We start from the raw sequence: 20,658 nt of genomic DNA on the forward strand, positions 1-20,658 counted from the left end.
TTTGTGCTTTGCTTGAGTTCCACGTCCAAATCCTTCCACAATTTCACCCCACAGATTGAAATTCACATGCTCTTCACAGTTGTACGAACACAAAGTTTCTTTAAATTAAACTTTCCTCTCAAATTATAACCGACAAACCTGTCCGTCTTTGGAGTGTGGGAGGAAATTGAAGATCTTGGAGAAAACCCACACGGGTCACAGGGAGAACGTACAAACTCCGTACAGACAGCACCCGCATGTCAATGTCTCCAAATCAAGCAATTCCAATATTACATGCAACTTTTATCTGCATCTCTAATCTGCCTCAGTCTCCAAACTGAGGAGGGTCCCTAAGGTTACACAAAAAAGCTGGAGAAACTCAGCGGGTGCAGCAGCATCTATGGAGCGAAGGAAATAGGCAACGTTTCGGGCCACCCTTTCAGACTGATCGGGGACGGGGGTGGGTGGGGACAAGAAAGGGAAAAGGAGGAGTAGCCAGAAGGCTGGGGGATGGGAGGAGACAGCAGGGGGGCTGAGGAAGGGGAGGAGACAGCAAGGACTAACAAAATTGGGAGAATTCGATGTTCATGCCCCCGGGGTGCAGACTCCCCAAACGGAATATGAGGTGCTGTTCCTCCAATTTCCGGTGCTGCTCGCTGTGGCCATGGAGGAGACCCAGGACAGAGAGGTCGGAGGCGGAGTGGGAGGGGGAGTTGAAGTGCTGAGCCACCGGGAGGTCAGCTTGGTTATTGCGGACCGAGCGGAGGTGTTCGGCGAAACGATCGCCCAACCTCCCAAAGGCCCGGCGTAGCTTTAGCCTTGTATTTTCACACCTGTACTCAAGTGATCTCTCAATCTAATATAGCTTTCGATTCACTGGCGTGCTGTGACTCACTCAAATAGATGTTCAATTACATAACTGCACAATTGGCTCAATGTCAGCTGGCTCCAATGACTTTATTACATGGAATTCTAATGTATTGACATTTAATCTAAATACACTCTGCAGAATGGGGTCAACCCAGAGAGACTTCACTTCTTTGTTGGATTAAGTCTTTTAGTCACCACTCTCTCACTGGCATAAAGGTGTCCTTTAATACCCGAAATGTTTCCTTGTCATTGTTGTTGTCTCAATAGACAATAGACAATAGACACGAGGTGCAGGAGTAGGCCATTTGGCCCTTCGAGCCAGCACTGCCATTCACTGTGATCATGGCTGATCATCCACAATCAGCAGCCCGTTCCTGCCTTCTCCCCATATCCCCTGACTCTACTATCTTTAAGAGCTCTATCTAACTCTCTCTTGAAAGCATCCAGAGAATTGGCCTCCACTGCCTTCTGAGGCAGAGAATTCCACAGATTCATAACTCTCTAGGTGAAAAAGTTTTTCCTCATCTCCGTTCTATAAGGCCTACCCCATTTTTCTTAAACTTGTGGGCCCTGATTCTGGACTATCCCAAGATCGGGGACATGTTTCCCGTCTCTAGTCTGTCCAATCCCTTAATAATCTTATATGTTTCAATAAGGTACCCTCTCATCCTTCTAAATTCCCGTGTATACAAACTCAGTCGCTCCATTCTTTCAACATATGACAGTCTCATCGGTTTTTTTCCCCCACATTTTCTACTTGTATTTCCTCATTTCCTGTTTTTATCTCAGATGTTTAGTATCCGTTTTCTTTTATTCTTATTTACGGTTGAATTCGCTGCCACTTCCCTTCCAAGAACTTTGAAGAGGTTTCCCATTGTTCTCTGATGAGCGTTCCTCTTGTCACTCTGTGCGTTGTTCCGTTTAGTATCACCCTTTTTATTTCTCCTTCCCCCATTCTGATGCAGGATCTTTGACATGAAACATGACCCCATTTTCTGCTTCCACTGATGCTGCCCGACCAGTGGAGTTTTTCCAACACTTGCTGATTGGGTTTGTGTCGTCTAGTATAATATTTGGGTATATTAATAATTTGCCTTGTCTCTTTTCATCCGGATCCTAAACCAGAGTTCGTGAGTAGTCATGCACACATCACCAACTTATATTTGGACACAAGCATTGGAACCAAAACATCACCTGCCCATTCCCTTCCCAGATGTTACCTGGCCCGGTGAGTTCCTCCAGCATTTTGTATTTTGCTCAAGAAACTGGGCGGCACAGAGGCATAGCTGGTAGAGCTGCTGCCTCACAGTGCCAGAGACCTGGGCTTGACCATGACTTTGCGTGCTGTCTGTGTGGAGTTTGCACGTTTTCGCCGTGACCCGTTTTGAGGGCCAAAATATCACTTATGTATGTTCAAGAAGGAACTTCAGATGCAGGTTTACACCGAAGATAGACACAAAATGCTGGAGTAACTCAGCGGGACAGGCAGGATCCCGCTGAGTTACTCCAGTACTTATCCATATTCTCCAGCGATGCTGCCTGACCTGCTGAGTTATTCCAGCACTTTGGGTCTGTGAGTAGTTGCTTTATGAAAAATACTACACACTTGATTGAAGTTTGTACATACTATAACATGGCAAAATGGTTATGTGCACCAGATTAGGAAATGAATAAGGAAGAGGGTATCCAGAATCTAAATAGGGAAATCAAACCCCAAGGCTGGGAAAGGAAAGGCCACTAATTGCAAGTCTCCTGACCAGAAACATAGTCACTTAGGTGGCGTCTGCAAAAGCCTTTGTGGATGTAGCTCATCAAATCCATCGCCACAAAAAAACTGATAGAAGAAAACCAAACAAGCTTTATTTCTGAATGAGTTCTGTGGTGGTGCAGCGGTAGAGTTACTGCCTTACAGCACTTGCAGCGCGGGAGACCCGGGTTCGATCCCGACTACGGGTGCAATCCGTTCGTAGTTCGTACGTTCTCCCCATGATCGTGTGGGTTTTATCCGAGATCTTCGGGTTTCCTCCCACACTTTCCATAGATGCTGCTGCACCCGCTGAGTTTCTCCAGCAATTTTGTTTACCCTCAAAAGACATACTGGTTTGTAGGTTAATTGGCTTGGTATGAATGTAAATTGTCCCTAGTGTGTGTAGGATGGCGTTAATATGCGGAGAATGCTGGTCGGTGTGGACTCGGTGGGCTGAAGTACCTGTTTCCAGCTGTATCTCGAAACTAAAGTTCCCAGAACGTACGTGGAATTGATTTCCCATTAAACACACAATAATCAAAACTTTTACCATAAACTTCCCTTCTGCTAACCTTGACAACATTAACTGCGGAAGTGGTGGTAGGAATTTAATCCCTCTGTATATCTTAGCCCATGTAATAAAAACATTTATTATACCAATTACTTAGGATAAGAATATTCATTGCTAACGGGTTCAAACGGTTAATTCTGATATAATTCTCCTTAAATTCCTGTGAAACAGGGTTTGGTCAGATGATTGGTCAGATTACTGACAAGGTTCCAGATGAAAACAGCCTGAGGTTAACCCTTTCCTACGATTTTGTACTTAGAGCCACCATCCTACACATAAAGGCTTGTTTTTATTGGGGAACTGGATGTTGAAAGACTAAAAGGGAGAAACATGTTCATGGTCTTTGAGTTAGATGCACCAGGATAAAAAAAAGGAACTTAAAAAGATATCCAGCCATAAAATAGGGAAATCACATTGCAGGGATGGAAAAAGGACTGCTCTCACCCCAGCCATAGACTGTTTACCCTCCTCCCATCCGGGAAGCACTCCAGGTCTCTCCGTTGCCGGACCAGCAGGTTCAGGAACAGCTTCTTCCCTGCGGCTGTTACAATACTTAACTCTGCCCCCCCTCGGACACTCCCTCCCCCAGAAAAATTGCACTAATGTATGTACATGTATATATTCTGCTGTTCATTATTCTATGTTCGCTCTTCTAGGGAGATGCTAACTGCATTTTGTTATCTCTGTGCTGTACACTGCACAATGACAATAAAGATTGAATCGGAATCGGAATCGGAATTTGAAGGGCACTAATGGCAAGGCTCTTGGACAGAAACCCGCGCGGCACGGTTGCGCAGCGGTAGAGTTGCTGCCTTACAACGCTTGCCGCGTCAGACACCCCGGGTTCGATCCTGACTACGGTGTTGGCTGTTTAGAATTTGCACATTCTCCCCGTGACCGTGTTGGTTTTCTCCGGGATCTTCGGTTTCCTCCCACACTCCAAAGACATACAGGTTTGTTGGTTGATTGGCTTGGTATAAGTGCAAATTGTCCCTAGTGTGTGTAGGATAGCGCTAATGTGCGGGGACCCGCTGGTCGGTGCGGACTCGGTGGGCCGAAGGGCCTGTTGCTGTGCTGTATCTCTAAAACCTTCATCCTCCTGTGGTACAGGAATGCAACTGAAGGACCTGAAGGACTGGGACACTGGCAATATTGTGTCCCTGATCAATGCAGAGGAGTATGGACATACATTAATCACGTCTCCTCCTACCTGGATTATCCATTTAAAAGCCTGACCCATCAACACTGTAGCACATGTACAACACAAGCTAGGATTTTGTAGACGGGTTGACCAGCGGATAGCCCTAGTTTTCAGACCATGGGTTATATATTATTAGCCGAGCAAAATCTCCTTCCAATTGTGCAGCCTAATGAGCCAGGGAGGGTGAAATCACACAGAAGTATTTTCTCAAAAGTCTTCTCCGAAGAATGACAGCCATTGTCCCTGAGTTTATATAATACCTGGATTTCAGAAAACACACACCTTTTACGCACAGAAATCACCTGTGGTCTAGGTTTTGCACTGCTTTGCACTGCCTTTATAGGCCAATTCCCAGACAGGTGATAGAGGACATGGGGGAACATTGGCTTTAAATTTAAGCTAGATAATTTGGAATTTAAACCTTAAAGCATTTTTTAAGTAGTCATTAGCGAAATTCTTCCCCTAAAACAACTGTCGTTGCTGGGAATAAATTGGAACTGCAAGGTGATACAGGGAGAGATATGCAAATGGAATTAAGATCCAGATCACTTAGGATCTAAGCAAATAGGTTAAATAGTTGGGATAAATGATTCATCCCTGTGGGGGATAGGAGGATTAAGGTCCAGTTACCCAACATTGGCTCCTGATTAAGCAACATCTCAACTTAGCATGAATCATAGAGTCATAGAGTTGTATAGCATGGAAACAGGCCCTTCGGTCCAACTCGTCCATGCCAACAAGTTGACCCAAATACAACTTAGGCCAACTGCCCACGTTTGGCCCATATCCCTCTAAACCTTGAAGATGAGTTTATTCAAGAAGTAGGTATGAAGTGAATTACTTCACCAAATGGGACATGGTGTGGGTGGAGATTGGACATTAGAGAAGACTTCACCTTAGGGAAGTGTAGGTGCAGTTGTCCTCATTCCCCAGCTTCCTCCTTCTCCACGGCCAAACTCAAGACCGTACCTTGTGTGGGACCATCTAGTCGAGCAGTGAGTTTTCCATGTCTGACTTGGCTTAGGTAAGGATGGGTCTTTTATTTGAGCAGATCTTTAACCTATTGTGAGGTCTTTGAGGCTCATGAAGTTTCTTCCACATGTATTTATGCACTAATTGTGTTGCCTGAAGAGTGAGTACTCACAGCGGGTCCTAGGTTCAGAGATGCAGCATGGAAACAGGCCCTTCAGCCCATTGGATCCATGCTGGACAGCAATCTCCCCTTCACACTAGTTCTATGTTATCCCACTTTCTCAACCACTCCTTACACATAAGGGCCATTTATTTACTGAGGCCAATTAACCTGCCAGCCTGCATGTCTATGGGATGTGGGAGAAAACTGGACACTCAAAGAAAAGCCATGTGGTCACAGAGAGATCATGCAAGCTCCACACAGGCAGCACCCAAAGTCAGAACTAGTTTGCCAGGGTGGAAATATCAAAGATTAGATGGCATATGTTTATGGAGCCTGAGGGATTTTAAAAGGGATGTGTGGGGCAAGCCTTTTACACACAATGGTGGGTGCCTGGAACATGCTGCCATGGGTGGTGATGGAGGCGGATATGATAGTGGCGTTTAAGAGGCTATGGGATAGCACATGGATATGCAGGGAATGGAGGGATATGGATTATATGCTGGGAGAGGAAATTTGTTTAACCAGGCACAATGTTCTGCAAGTTGTGGGCAGAAGGGCCTGTTCTTAGAGCCACAGAGTGATACAGTGTGGAAGCAAGCCCTTCAGCCCAACCTGCCCACACTGGCCAACATGTCCCAGCTACACTAGTCCCACCTGTCCACGTTTGATCCATATCCCTCCAAACCGGTCCGATCGATTCTTGTGCTGTACTGTTTTATGTTCTATGTCAGGATCGAACCCGAGTCTCTGGCGCTGTGAGGCAGCGGCACTAGCAGCTGCACCACTGTGCTGCACATGCATTGTGGTTTGACATGCATTATATCAAATACCGCTACATAGTTTAGTTTAATTTCTTATTATTGTCACAGTGAAAGGCTTTAGTTGCAATCAAGTCACCCACAATCAAGCACAGATGAATGATAAAGGGGACAATATTTTGTGCAAGGATAAGTCTGATTAAAAATAATTGAAAGGTCTCCAATGAGGTTTATGGAACGTTGGGGCCGCACTCTAGCTGGTGACAGGACGGTTCAATTGTCTGATAACAGCTGGGAAGAAACTGTCCATGGGTCTGGCGATCTGCATTTTCAAACTCCTGTACCTCTTGCCTGGTGGGAAAAGAGAGAAGAGGGTGTGACCGGGGGTGAGATTTGTCCTTGATTATGCTGGTGACCTTGTTGAGTGTTGATTCTATTGGACTGCGGGTGTTTCGATAAATCCCTCATTTGAAAAGGAACAAGTCTTGCTTTTTTTACGTAGCACAAAGGTGCAGCTGGTAGAGCTGCTGCCTCACAGCCCCAGAGACCCGGGTTTGAGCCTGACCTCGGATACTGTCTGTGTGGAGTCTGCATGATGTTCCCCCCTGTGACCAGGGTTTCCTCCGGGTGCTCCGGTTTCATCCCACATCCCAAAGATGTTCGTTAATTGGCCCTCTGTAAGTTGACCCTAGTGTGTAAGGAGTGTATGGGAAAGTGGGATAACACAAAACTTGTGCAGAAGGGCCATCGATGGTTGGCGTGGAGACTGGGCCGAAGGATTTGTTTCCATCAATCAATCTTCTTCTTCTCCTTGCGTATAACGTGCACAGTCTAAAGTTGTAGGACAACTTGTTCTATTTGATCTTATTTGATTGTGCACACCAGGTTGATTGCATTTGTCGAAACAGGGCGGACAAAGTGAAGGTTGCAATCTCCCACCCCATTTAATGGCTATAGTAGCCCTTTTTTAAAGGCGGCAGTGATGGAAGGTGAGGGGTAACTTAGTTGGTTAGTGAGTTGAACGGTTAGTGAGTTCACCTCCTGTGACCTTGGAAAGTGCCCTAATGTTTTGTGGACAGTTTGGGAAGCTGGCCCCTGGCAGCCCCAGCACACGGAAACAGAGGGATGTCTGTGGGAGCGGGGAGATGGGCACGGGTTGCGGTGGAGACGGCCACTGGAGGCCCTACTGCAGCCGGGTGAGTGAGCAGATTGAGTGCAGCCTGGAGCAGCTGCACGGAGCAGCGGTGGAGCATCGCGGCTGGGCCAGGCCGACCCCGTCATCATCGATCCAGTGCCACCAGGACACTGAACCTTAAAGTGAGGAAATAAGGAATGTCCCAGTATCTGTTGTTCGATGTGCGAACTCCTATATATCAGCAAGACCATGCGCAGACTGGACTATGCTTCCGCTGAACACCTATACTCAATCCACCTTGGCATTCGCAATCTCCCAGTTGCCAAATATTGCAACTCCCCTTCCAATTCCCATACTGACCTTTCTGTCCTGGGCCTCCTCCACTGCCAGAGTTAGGCCGTACGCAAATTGGACGAACAGCACCTCATATTTTGCATGGGCAATGCACTACCCATCAGTATGAGATATTGATATCTCTAACTTCAAGTAACCCTTGAATACCCTCGCTCTCCGTCCCTCCCTGACCCTAGTCATCCTGCTAGTTTTAGTGTTCGTATCCCCTCGTTATCACCTCCTTAACAGCCAACAATGGACCATTGTGGGCTCTTTGGTAATCGGTAATCTGTTCTGTACCTTTTCTATTTCCCCTCTCCCCTAACTCTCAGTCTGTAGAAGATTCTCAACCCAAAACATCACCTATTCCTTTTCTCCAGGGATGCTGCCTGATCCGCCGAGTTACTCCAGTATTCTGTGTCTATCTTCGGTGTAAAGCAGCATCTGCGGTTCCTTCCTACACAATAAGAAATTGCGTATCTCCTTAAGCCAAATCAGACTATTCAGAGGCTAGAAAGTTACAAGATATCACAAGAATGTGGTCACTCTCTGCCATGCTGTCCCTGAAGAGGATCTACATACAATCATTTCCATCTTTTACTTGGGGCATCATTGTATTCAGGTATTGTATGAGTTGACCAGATAACAAAACAAGCTTTTCAAAGTATCTCGGTACACATGACAATAATTAACTACACTATGTTCTTGAGGCCTGCTGTGTACCACCGACATCTTTTAAAGCAATATCTCTTTTAGGTGGACTATGAGTGTAGCCAACATGACTATACACAGCTCTTGGACGAACATTTTAGTGGTGACCAGGTTAATTGACCACAGAAGGCACACATGGAGGGAGGGAAGGGGGAATCACAGAGGGGGAGCAGTTAGAGAGGAGGTTGTGAAACTGTCGCCGGAGGGAGGAGGAGAACTTCTTCAAAGTAGGCATACCTTGAGGAGCTGGCTTGTTGTACAATTATGCATTAATATCGATATACAAATTGGGAATGTTACAAGATTGATTCCACCTTATAAAAGTATAATATGTCCCATATTATTCCTTTTAATATTTCTAATTAAATAGTTGCTTAAGCCGACTGCTAAATTTGAAACATCACATTTAAAGTTACTAAGAATAACTATTATAGTGGGACATTATTTTATTCCCATTGGTTTCTTAATATTAAACAATGGACAGATGCCCCCTGGTGGCAGGAGCTGGAAGAGCAAATTCTTCCAAAAACTTGAAAGTCTTGTGGATCCAGCCCTTGGACTAACCGCACTAAGGCAGAATGGGATATGAATTGATGGATATAAGTTACAAATCTACAGTATTTTCAATGGGCCTCCTTACGTTTTTTGACATGAGAGAGTATTTTTCTCTCAATTTCTCTCTGACGTCAACAACTTCTTACAGCTAAAAACTACGTAATATTTTTGGAACAAATGGATGATGAGTAGCTGAAAGAAGTATCCTTGATCCCACAATACAGTGGGCAGCTGATTTGACACTGCAATATTTTGCATAATCTCTACTATATTTTGAATAAATTACAATATGGAATAAATTAAAGTGGCCAATTTTCCAACTGAAGGATCCTGTCGCAGTAGAAAAATTGGCCTTAAAAGAGCACACGCCCTGGAGCTGCATGTGTCTTTCGCCACAATGACGATGTATATCTACTTGTATGTGTGTTAAATTAAATTAGTAACTTTCGTAAGAATTCCAAGCTGGAGATTTTGCCTTCAACAACGGGCCAACAGCATTGGCGAAGGAACAGTGGCAGATTAAAAATATCCCAACAGAAGCATCATTTTAAAAGTTCCACAATATATTTTGTTTTATTACAAAAAGAAATGTATTGTAACTCTGCATGGCAGAAAATAATCAATGGGTCACAGGCCCCACATAGTGTAAACATTTTCTGTGTCTGTAAACAGTCATGAAATGGTTCAAGTTTTCTCCAAAACGAAAACACAATGCTACAAAAGAGAAATCCCACAAACAGGACTGAGCGTTAAAATCCCGGTGATGTTTGATGCCCCCTTCTCTTCACAGGTCTGGTGGTTTGGGTGGGGGGGGGGGGGGGGGGGGGGGGGGGGGAAGGTAGAGGGTAATGCTGCTTTTTCAAATCCGAAAAGGGAACGTTTTCAGATAATCCCTCAGGATGTGGTTTAAGGGGAGCTGTTCAATGTTCTCTCTCCCGGACGACTCGATAATCCTGGCCCGGCAGATTCCCTGCAGGGACCGCAGTCTGACTTTTCTGAGAGGTTTCGAGAGAAGCTTCCTAGGCGAGGTCATGAAATGCTCGATCAACTTCATGACACAGCTGAAGTGCTCCTGGCTACCATCCAAACCAAAGAGGCCATCCTGAAACTGAATCCTGAAACTGATGGGAGCATTGGCAGTCTTGACACTGAGAGAGAAAAAGTAATCCTTCTGTCTGCTGTCCCGAACAAGAAACGTTCCCACGGGTTCAGACTTGAGTTTGTTGTGAGCCACCTCCACTGACATGGGGCCCCAATAGAAGCCACTGTCCTCCAGGTATCTCCAAGTCCTGGTAATGATGTGGAAGTCCGACTCAGATCGGAAGATTTTGAAGTGTGTTTCCATCTGACGGCTTCTGGGACGGGCTCTCGCTGGCTGGTGTTCAAAGGTCGGGCTGCTGAGCGCCATCATCATGCTCCAACGCTTCCAGTACCTGAGGCTCCAGTTGGACTCTGGCATCGGCTGCTCTGTCAATCAGGTTGCGATCAGCCACCATCCTATAGCATGGGCGATCTTTGGTGGTCTCCCATAGCTAGAGGCTCCAACCCAATGCAGATAATCACCAGCCCTGCAAGAAAGATGAGTCAGTCAGTTCCAGTAAATGAGCCAAACAATGAAAACAAAAATCTACCAGTAAAATAAGTGATTCTCGTATCATTGAAGGAGAAACTAATATCAAAAGTGCAATTTATTCTGATACTGATATCTCTGTGAAAGATCCAGCTGTAACTTCCTGATCTACCTACCGATCACGCTGTCACTCACCTGGGCATCTTACTCATAGTGTCGGGTTCCCCATGTGCCTGCCCCCTTCCCTCTATCCCCCAGCCTGATGGTCTCGGGAAGCCCTTTCAATCTAAAGCCACATTGGAAACGAGCAAACGCCAACAAAAGAATATGTTAGCGATGCTCAGAAGGTCGGGCAGTATCCTTGGAGAGAGTGATGCAGCCAGTGTGACCTTTCACCAGTGCAACAAATCCCGGGGGCAGATCCCTTAAAGTAGTTACCATCACCCCCACAAATAAGTATCTTGGCCGAGGACCGGTCTCTCTATCTCTCTCTCTCTCTCTCTCTCCACAAGTGCTACCCGACCTGGTCACCAATCCCATCTCGGCACAGATGTTGCACAACGCTTTCTGATGTGGCCGAGTCTGTAAAGGCGAAGCAACTCATTTATGGCACCTCCAACTCAGCGGGCCCTCGCTACCCCCTCTCGCTGTGCAACAGAGAGCGAGATGTCTTAAACCCTGAGACACATGCCGCTACTAAGCACCTGCCTGACCCGCAGGGATGTGACGCCTCAGATCCGAGTGTGGAGTTAACGAGAGACCCAGTCACAAAGGCACCTTTTTTTCAGATCGAAAACTAAAGAAGCCAGTGCTGATGATGAAGAGATTTTAACGACACCGTGAATACCAATCCAGATGTCTTAAACCAGCAAGCCTTAAACTACGGGCTTTCATTATCTCCCCGCGTTGCAACTATCATTGTAACACTGATATCTTCACAATACATGTCATTGCCAAGTGTCCACAAAAAACCAACGGTAACAGAATGAAACTCGTCATTTCTCACAGCATTGCAGGGTTAGCTTGAAAAAAAAAACCCCCACAGTTAAAACTGCGTCGTTCTTACCTTATGCATCAGACTCGGGTTTGCGGGGAATTTAAATTAAAGCTTCCAAGCGTCCCGTTGAGAGGACGAGGCGGGGAGAAAATCCGTTCGCTTGGGCAATGCGTAGCAGCGGCGAGCAAGCGGCTTGTAAGTCGGTGGGTGCCAGTTGTACTGAGCAGCCTGAGTTGTGGAGTGTGTGTGAGATTGATTGCACCGCGTTCCCCCACACGTTTACAGGGCTCCGGGGAAGCGGGTACGTTCATTGCCTCTTGTTAGATCAGTTCTGGAGTGCGAGCTGACAACTCGCCCCGTTTTTATCACCTTCCCCTGTTCAAGGAAATCACCTGCTTCCAAGCGACCAGTCCTGTCGCGCACATTTCTCACTTTCGGTTTCACTTCTCCGCAGTTCTAAGAAATGTGTGTTGTTCACTGGAACTCTTACTCAGAGAGCAAGAGACTTTTTTTAAAGCACACACTGAGACGTGGAGCTGCGAGCGACTCGGCGCTGGGGCTAGACGATTGCAATACGGTACGGCGGAGGAGATAGAGAGAGACTCGGAGAGAATTAGACGAGCGAGATATGGGCAGAATTGAGTTGACAGGGAGAGAAACAGAGAGAGAGAGAGAGAAGCAGAGCCAGTTATTCTCAGAGACTGAAACAGTGCAGACACAAGGAACTGCAGATGCTGGTTTACAAAGAAGTACTGGATTTACTCAGCAGGTCAGGCAGCATCTCCGGAGAACGTGGGAAGAAGAGAGTGTGTGGATGGTGAACAGAGAGAGAGAGGGAGAGAGAGAATATGGAGGGGGAATAGAGAGAAACAGACCGATAGAAAATGTCAGAGATTGGCTGGGGAGACACGGGGAGCTGGGGCTCAGCTATTGAGCAGAACAAGATCTTTCATTCCTCCGTTGAGCCGGCAACACCTGGGTTTCTGGTTACTGGTGTGAAACATTTCCTTGTCGGTAGCGGTCGGCGTTTACCGCTTCCTGGGTCGGGAAGGGAGAGCGGGGAGCGGGCCGCTTGCCCGGCATCTGCAACGCCTCTGGTTTACGGGCAGAGCGAGCACACTACTCTCAGGATCGATATTGGAGGTGGGATTGACGGGAGGCAGAGGAGGGGACTGCCCTGCCTGCGTTGGTATCATTAGTATCGGGCCTGGCAGTCGCTGCTCTGCCTTTACAAACCAGGCTGTCGCTCCAACATCTATAGCATTTTGCCAACGCCACTACCGCTATCACACCAGTGATAGACACAACATGCTGGAGTAACTCAGCGGGACACGCAGCATCTCTGGAGAAGGAGTGGGTGACATTTCGGGTGGAGACCCTTCTTCAGACAACCAGTGAACGCATAAACGATGAGATGATCGCAGGACTATCTGCACTTTGTCAAGAGTGTTTTATCGTCATATGTCCCAGACATAATATCGAAATTCTTCGAAGATGGACGCAAAATGCTGGAGTAACTCAGCGGGACAGGCAACATCCCTGGAGAGAAGGAATGGGTGACATTTCTGGTCGAGACCCTTCTTCAGACTCGGTCATTCCTTCTACCCAGAGATGGTGCTCACCCCGCTGAGTAACTCCAGCATTTAGTATCCATCTTCGGTGTAAACCAACATCCTTCCTACACAATTAAATTCTTCCTTATATGTTTCCCATTCTGAATAAAGTTTGTTTTTGGAAAAAAAAAATCTGTTTCAAAAACAACAGTCCGGGTCAATATTGCCCAGTCTTTATCCAGGTCACACAGGGTGGATTCTGTGACCATTTTCATCAACGCTGCTCCTGAAAGCTTGAGTTGTTTTTGTCAGCCTCGTGTTTTAGTTTCATTGGAAATGTGTTTGCACTTATGAAGTACCGGCGGTCCCCGTGGGAATGGCCCCAGGCGGACTCTGTTTAAATGCTATCTATGTTTCGAAGCCAGGTGCTTTTTTTTGAAGAATAATTGCTTCCTTTTAAAGCCACCGCCTTTTAAAAGAAAACTGTTAACGTGAAATGCCTGGAAAAGAAGTGATTGAGAAAGATTACCACTTATCATGTTAGATCGATCTGTGAGATACACCCAATCACAGTGTCGAAAACAGCCTTCCAGTAAGCGGAGTGTGCAGCGTATATCCATGCAGTGTGTAGGAAGGAACTGCAGATGCGGCCTTAAACCGAAGATGCACGAAAAGCTGGAGTAACATAGCGAGTCAGGCTTGAGGCAGCATCTCTGGATAGAAGGAATAGGCTAGTCTGAGGAAGGGTCTCGACCCGAAACGCCACCTATTCCTTTTCTCCAGGGATGCTGAGTGACTCCAGCTTTTTGCATGTACAGTTTTAGTTTCTGATCGTTCCGTTGGAGGGAGTTCGTTCACCTTTAAAAAATGTTGAGCGTTTCAAAGCGGCCCTGGCTGGCCTCTCCGATGCCGAGCAGTGGGGCGAAGGGGTTGACGTGATCGGCGGCGAGGTCGGTCTCTGGGGCGCCCTCGTTACACTTGAAACCAGAGAGAGGTTTCAGCTCAAAGGTTTTGACAACCAAGTTCAGGAAAGGTGGTTGTGGGTTTCCTGGAATCGGTTTCTGACCTCCTTTAGACTGAGTGATGCGCAGTTCAGATTTCGGGGAAGTGCCACCACATCAATGGAACTGCAAAAATATCAGACCTCTATTATACAAAAAGCAAGGCGGCGTCACCAGTGTGATCCTCGCAGCCGACCCTCCCACCCCCTTCCATTTCTGTGAATCAAACTCATTTCTTCGTCCCGTTACAGGTTGCAGATTGACTAACCGTAGGGTCGCTGGGGATGAGCTGGGATCTTTTTTTCCAGGGCCCGCGTGGATGGAGTTGGTTGATATTATAGAATGATAGCGCTGTTTTCTCACCTCTCTAATCGTTGAGATCTGCATTCGCGCCACCGATGTGGATTGTGGTTCGTTTTCTGTAAATCCACCCCGACACACAGTAAATAAACTACGGGGCAGGGCATGTGAGTTCTGCAACATTGTTTCATGGTTTCCTGAACGTGTGAACCACACTGACATCAACCCTGACCATTCCAGCACAGCGCTGGTTGCTTGAGATGCCTCATGCCACCTGTCGCTGTGGCTGCCATGATTCAATCATTGTAAACCGGTCAACGGTACTCCTGCACTAAGGTGTACAAATCTCCAATAAACCCATCGTAAGTTCATATATTTATAGGAGCAGAATTAGGCCATTCGGCCCATCATGGATGATCTATCTTTCCCTCTCAACCCCATTCTCATGCCTTCTCCCCATAACCCCTGACACCCATTCTAATCACGAAATCTGCCAATATCTGCCTTAAAAATATCCACTGATTTGGCCTCAGTTTGACATCTGGATTATAACTGTGATAATACTGTGAAAGGAACATGGACAGGAAAGGTTGAAGGATATGGGCCAAGCACAGGTAGGCTGGGCGAGTGTAGTTAGGGGATCTTAGTCGGTGTGGGCATGTTGGGCCAAAGGGCCTGTTTGCAGGATGCATGGGCAGTTGAGAAGTCTGCACTCTGAGATGTTGATATTGCTTCTTTCTCTGCTGCCTGACCTGCTAAGTATTTCCAACATGTTCTATTTTATCACTGTTGAGAATATATCAGCTGCAATTATTAGCTGCATTTGCAAGAATGTTGTAGGCCTGGGATGGTAAGGGTTAAGAATCCAAGGTGGGGTATGGTCATCGTGTCAAACAACGAGGAAACAAGCCCTTCAGCTCAACTTGCCCATGCTGACCAGGATGCCTGCCCCAACTCAACCACTTCAATTTTCCCCATATCCCTCTAAATCTTTCTTATTCCTTGTCCAAATGTCTGTTAAATGTTGTTATTATAGATGCCTCAAGTAATTCATCTGACAATTCGTTCCATAAACCCACCACCCTCTGTGTGAAAAATTTGCCCCTTAGGTCTCTATTAAAACTCCCCGCTCACCTTAAACCTTTCATTATGTCCTTTCATTCTTGATTCCTTAACTCTGCTTAGTAGGGTGTTGAATGCTGGATCAGAATGGCATTTTCTTACAGGCATGTTCCTATGACGTCAATTTAGAGGTAGTCATTTCATTTTAGACTGGAGTGAAAAAACACAGATCACCCGCCTTCTGCCACACCCACTCTTTGACTGAATTGAGGTGTTGCAGCTGATTCAATGCAATGAATCATCAACTGTAGCTCTGAGCTCACATTTACACCTCTTTGCCTTTCAAGTTTAAGGCCAGCAAGTGTGGATGCAAGGAACTGTCGAAGCTGGTTTACCAAAAAATATACAAGGTGCTTGAGTAACTCATCAGGTCAGGCAGCATCTCTGGGGAACATGGATAGGCAACATGACAAGTCGGGACTCTTCAGACAACATCATGGATATCATTCTATCTGGACCTTGTTGATGCTGTTTACCTCCCAATCAAACTCAACAACAGGAGCTTACAATGCAATGTCATTCAAAACATCACCCATCCTTTTTCTCCAGAGATGCTGCCTGACATGTCGAGTTGTCCCAGCACTCTGTGTCTATCTCTTACAATGGATATTCAGTTTGGGACTTAAGGTCATAAGGTCATAAGGTCATAAGTGATAGGAATGGAATTAGGCCATTTGGCCCATCAAGTCTACTCCACCATTCAATAATGGCAGATCTATCTCTCCCTCCTAACTCTATTTTCCTGCCTTCACCCCATAACCCTTGACACCCATATTAATCAAGAATCTATCTGGCTCTGCAGTAAAATGATCTATTGACTGATCCACAGCCTTCTGTGGCAAAGAATTCCACAGAATCACCACCCTCTGACTAAAGAAATTCCTCTTCATCTTCTTAAAGGAACCTCCTTTAATTCTGAGGCTATCACCTCTGGTCCTAGACTCTCCCATTAGTGGAAATATCCTCTCCACATCCACTCTATCCAAGCCTTTCACTATTCGGTAAGTTTCAATGAGGTCCCAATGAGTAACTCAACAGATCAGGCAGCATCTCTGGAGAACTGAAGAAGGCTCCTGACCCGAAACATTACCCATCCTTTTTCTCCAGAGATGCTGCCTGACCCGTTGAGTCACTCCAGCGCTCTGTGTCTATCTTCTTTACATAATGCAGCCCAGAGCTGCACATTCACACTCCCTGGAGATAGACACAAAATGCTGGAGTAAGTCAGCGGGACAGGCAGCATCTCTGGAGAGAAGGAATGGGTGACGTTTTGTGTCAGACTGGGTAGGGATAAGGGAAATGAGAGATATAGATGATGATGTAGAGAGATATAGAATCAGAATCAGAATCAGAATCAATTTAATTGTCATTTGGACCCCTGGAGGTCCAAACGAAATGCCGTTTCTGCAGCCATACATTACACACAAATAGACCCCAGACACAACACAATTACATTTAACATAAACATCCATCACATAGCTGTGATGGAAGGCCAAATAAACTTATCTCTCCACTTATCTCTAGAACAATGACTGCTTCACAGAGTGGGTGCAGTGAAAGATGATGTTGCAGAACTCTTGTCGGAGAGAGGAGGAGAGCTTCTTCATAGTAAACATACCTTGAGGGGATTTCACAGTGGAGAGGGTGAAATGTGTAGGAAGGAACTGCAGATGCTGGTTTAAACCGAAGATAGAAACAAAAAGCTGGAGTAACCCACTCCTCTATCATTTCCCCTCTCCTCTTCAGTTGGGCATGACTCCTCAATGACTGGCCCCGGCTTATACGACCAGACTGGACCGTGTCCTTGCAAGAAGTCATCCTGGCCACAGAGATATCAATGAGGCTCAGCCAATGTTCATGGCCAGCTCTTGACTATCCCAATGTTTAAGAAACAGTTAGACAGGTACATGGATTGGACAGTTTTGAAGGGATATGGACCAAGCGCAGGCAGGTGGAACTAATGTAGCTGGGACATGTCGGCCGGTGTGGGCAAGTTGGGCCAAAGGGCCTTTTTCCACACTGTATCATTCTATGACTCAGTTACTATCCAAGTTCGCAACGATTTATCCTGGAAATGGTGGAAACAGGAAGCTGCAGTTACCATGAATCGACTCAGTGACCAATGGTATTGCACTTTATTTGTCACATGTACCGAGGTACTGTGAAATTCATTTTTGTAGACAGTTCAGTACAAGTCACTATACATAAGCACTTAGATACATAATTAGACAAGCATCTCAGATACAGTTCAAGTGTATAGCAGTGGTACACTGAAACATAGTAAAGTAGGTGCTCCTTGCTTATTTTCTTTTTCTTTTCTTAAGGCTCCCCTTTTCTGTAGGGCCTTTTTTTTCTTCTTTTCTTTTCACATTTTCAAGCACACAGTCTACTTAACAATTATCATTCACTTAACACCAACTACTGCGGACTACACTCCACTACTATCCCCACTCTTTCTATTAAAAAAGAAAAGAAAAATAGGTGCAAGAGTGGCCATTCGGCCCTTCGAGCCAGCATCGCCATTCAATATGATCATAGCTGATCATCTAAAATCAGATGTTTTAATGTCTAACTGGTCTTTAATTCCCCGTTTTCACTCCTCCCCCCCCTTTCTTAAAAAGTGAGACAGTAAACAGATTTGCCAGTTGCTTTGTGTGGGGATCACAGGCCGGGTTTGGGGCTGAAGTGTGGAAGGTTGGCATGAATGCAATATCTTTGAGCTGCCTGGATTACAATATTAAACATTGCACTGAGTTACTTCAGCTTCCTTAACCCCTCCTACCTAATCCCTGCTGAAATAATCCTGTTATAGCTCCCTTCCTTTTGTTCATTTCTGACCTGAAATAACTGGCTCTTATTTTTCTCTCTCCGCGTTCGCTGGCTGTCCTGCTGAGTATTCTCAGCAGTTTGGTTTTTATTTCAGATTTCCAGCGATCACAGTATTTTGCTTTTGTGCTTTTATCTGGAACTTTTACCAATGACATTTCCACAATTCACGCTTCCCAAAATACAGCAGAAAAGGAATCTACACGAGACTCGTACTGATATTTCAGATAAATGTGTGCGTGGGGCGGTGTGAGTATGTTTGCATGTGTGTCCATCTGTCTGAGTCTATATGTCTCTGCGTGAATGTGTGCATTTATCGTTATGTGTATGTGAACATGTGTGTATGTGTGTGTGTATGTGTGTGTGAATGTGTGGTGAATGTGTGTGAGTATGTTTATCTGTGTGTCTATACGTCTATGTGTGTATATGTCTGTGTATGTCTGTATATGAATACTTGTACAGATTTTTGTTTGTGTGTAAATGCGTGATTGTGTAAGAGTGCACGTGTGAATGTGTGTGTGTGTGTGTGTGTGTGTGTGTGTGTGTGTGTGTGTGTGTGTGTGTGTGTGTGTGTGTGTGTGTGTGTGTGTGTGTGTGTGTGTGTGTGTGTGCGTTTCAGTGATTGTGTTTGTGCGTACACATCTATATGTCTGAGTGTGTGGGAACGCATGTACGCCTTTTTGTTTGTGTGTTTGTGTGAATATGGGTGTGTAGGTGTGATTGTGTGTGCATGTGAATGTGTTTGCATGAGTATGTGTTTGTGTATATATGAATGTGTGTATGAGCGTGCGCACATGTGAATGTGTATTTGTGTGAGTGCATATATGAACGTGTGTGTGTGAGTGTTAGTGTGTGTGTGGGTGTTAGTGTGTGTGTGTTAGTGTGTGTGTGAGTGTTAGTGTGTGTGTGTATGTTAGTGTGTGTGTGTTAGTGTGTGTGTGTATGTTAGTGTGTGTGTGTTGTGTGTGTGTGTGAGTGTTAGTGTGTGTGTACGCAAGCAGATATATGTGAGAGTGCTTGTTACTTGGGATTTCTATTTACAATATATATTAATGATCTGGATGAGGGAATTGAAGGCAATATCTCCAAGTTTGCGGATGACATGAAGCTGGGGGGCAGTGTTAGCTGTGAGGAGGATGCTGGGAGACTGCAAGGTGACTTGGATAGGCTGGGTGAGTGGGCAAATGTTTGGCAGATGCAGTATAATGTGGATAAGTGTGAGGTTATGCATTTTGGTGACAAAAACAGGAAAGCAGACTATTATCTAAATGGTGGCCGACTAGGAAAAGGGGAGATGCAGCGAGACTTGGGTGTCATGGTACACCAGTCATTGAAGGTAGGCATGCAGGTGCAGCAGGCAGTGAAGAAAGCGAATGGTATGTTAGCTTTCATTGCAAAAGGATTTGAGTATAGGAGCAGGGAGGTTCTACTGCAGTTGTACAGGGTCTTGGTGAGACCACACCTGGAGTATTGCGTACAGTTTTGGTCTCCAAATCTGAGGAGGACATTCTTGCCATAGAGAGAGTGCAGAGAAGGTTCACCAGACTGATTCCTGGGATGTCAGGACTATCTTATGAAGAAAGACTGGATAGACTTGGTTTATACTCTCTAGAATTTAGGAGACTGAGAGGGGATCTTATAGAAACGTACAAAATTCTTAAGGGGTTGGGCAGGCTAGATGCAGGAAGATTGCTCCCGATGTTGGGGAAGTCCAGGACAAGGGGTCACAGCTTAAGGATTAGGGGAAAATCCTTTAAAACTGAGATGAGAAGAACGTTTTTCACACAGAGAGTGGTGAATCTCTGGAACTCTCTGCCACAGAGGGTAGTCGAGGCCAGTTCATTGGCTATATTTAAGAGGGAGTTAGATGTGGCCCTTGTGGCTAAGGGGATCAGGGGGTATGGAGAGAAGGCAGGTACGGGATACTGAGTTGGATGACCAGCCATGATCATATTGAATGGCGGTGCAGGCTCGAAGGGCCGAATGGCCTACTCCTGCACCTAATGTCTATGTTTCTATGTTTCTATTTTGGGCAGAATGAGTCAGGCAAATGACATTGAGCCACAAGGTGGAGAAGGGGGGGTTCCATTTGTTTGGGCAGCACTTCTTTCCCACAAATGAAATAAGGGTGTAGGTGAGTGTAAAGTTTAGATGATTCTTCTAGTTTAGTCCGTGGGAGTTGTGTTGAACATATTAACCAAGATCAAAATAAGCGAGTGTAGAGATGATGTAAAGGTTAATCATGAGTTAGTAGCCAAACTTGGACCCTGTGTGACTGAGGGTGAGGCGAGGAT

The 20,658-nt window shown here is 45.8% G+C and overlaps 1 protein-coding gene across 1 annotated transcript; it reads right to left on the minus strand.

The window, feature by feature from the left end:
- Positions 1–9,543: 9,543 nt before the first annotated feature.
- socs1a (suppressor of cytokine signaling 1a) lies at positions 9,544–13,254 on the minus strand. The gene is given in 3 exon segments (XM_055651767.1): positions 9,544–10,379; positions 10,381–10,563; positions 11,632–13,254. Coding segments are annotated over 2 exon segments (636 nt in total). The 5' UTR covers positions 10,492–10,563; positions 11,632–13,254; the 3' UTR covers positions 9,544–9,854.
- Positions 13,255–20,658: the final 7,404 nt, after the last annotated feature.

This window comes from Leucoraja erinacea, chromosome 20 (genome assembly GCF_028641065.1).
Source record: "Leucoraja erinacea ecotype New England chromosome 20, Leri_hhj_1, whole genome shotgun sequence".
Lineage (NCBI taxonomy): Eukaryota > Metazoa > Chordata > Chondrichthyes > Rajiformes > Rajidae > Leucoraja > Leucoraja erinaceus.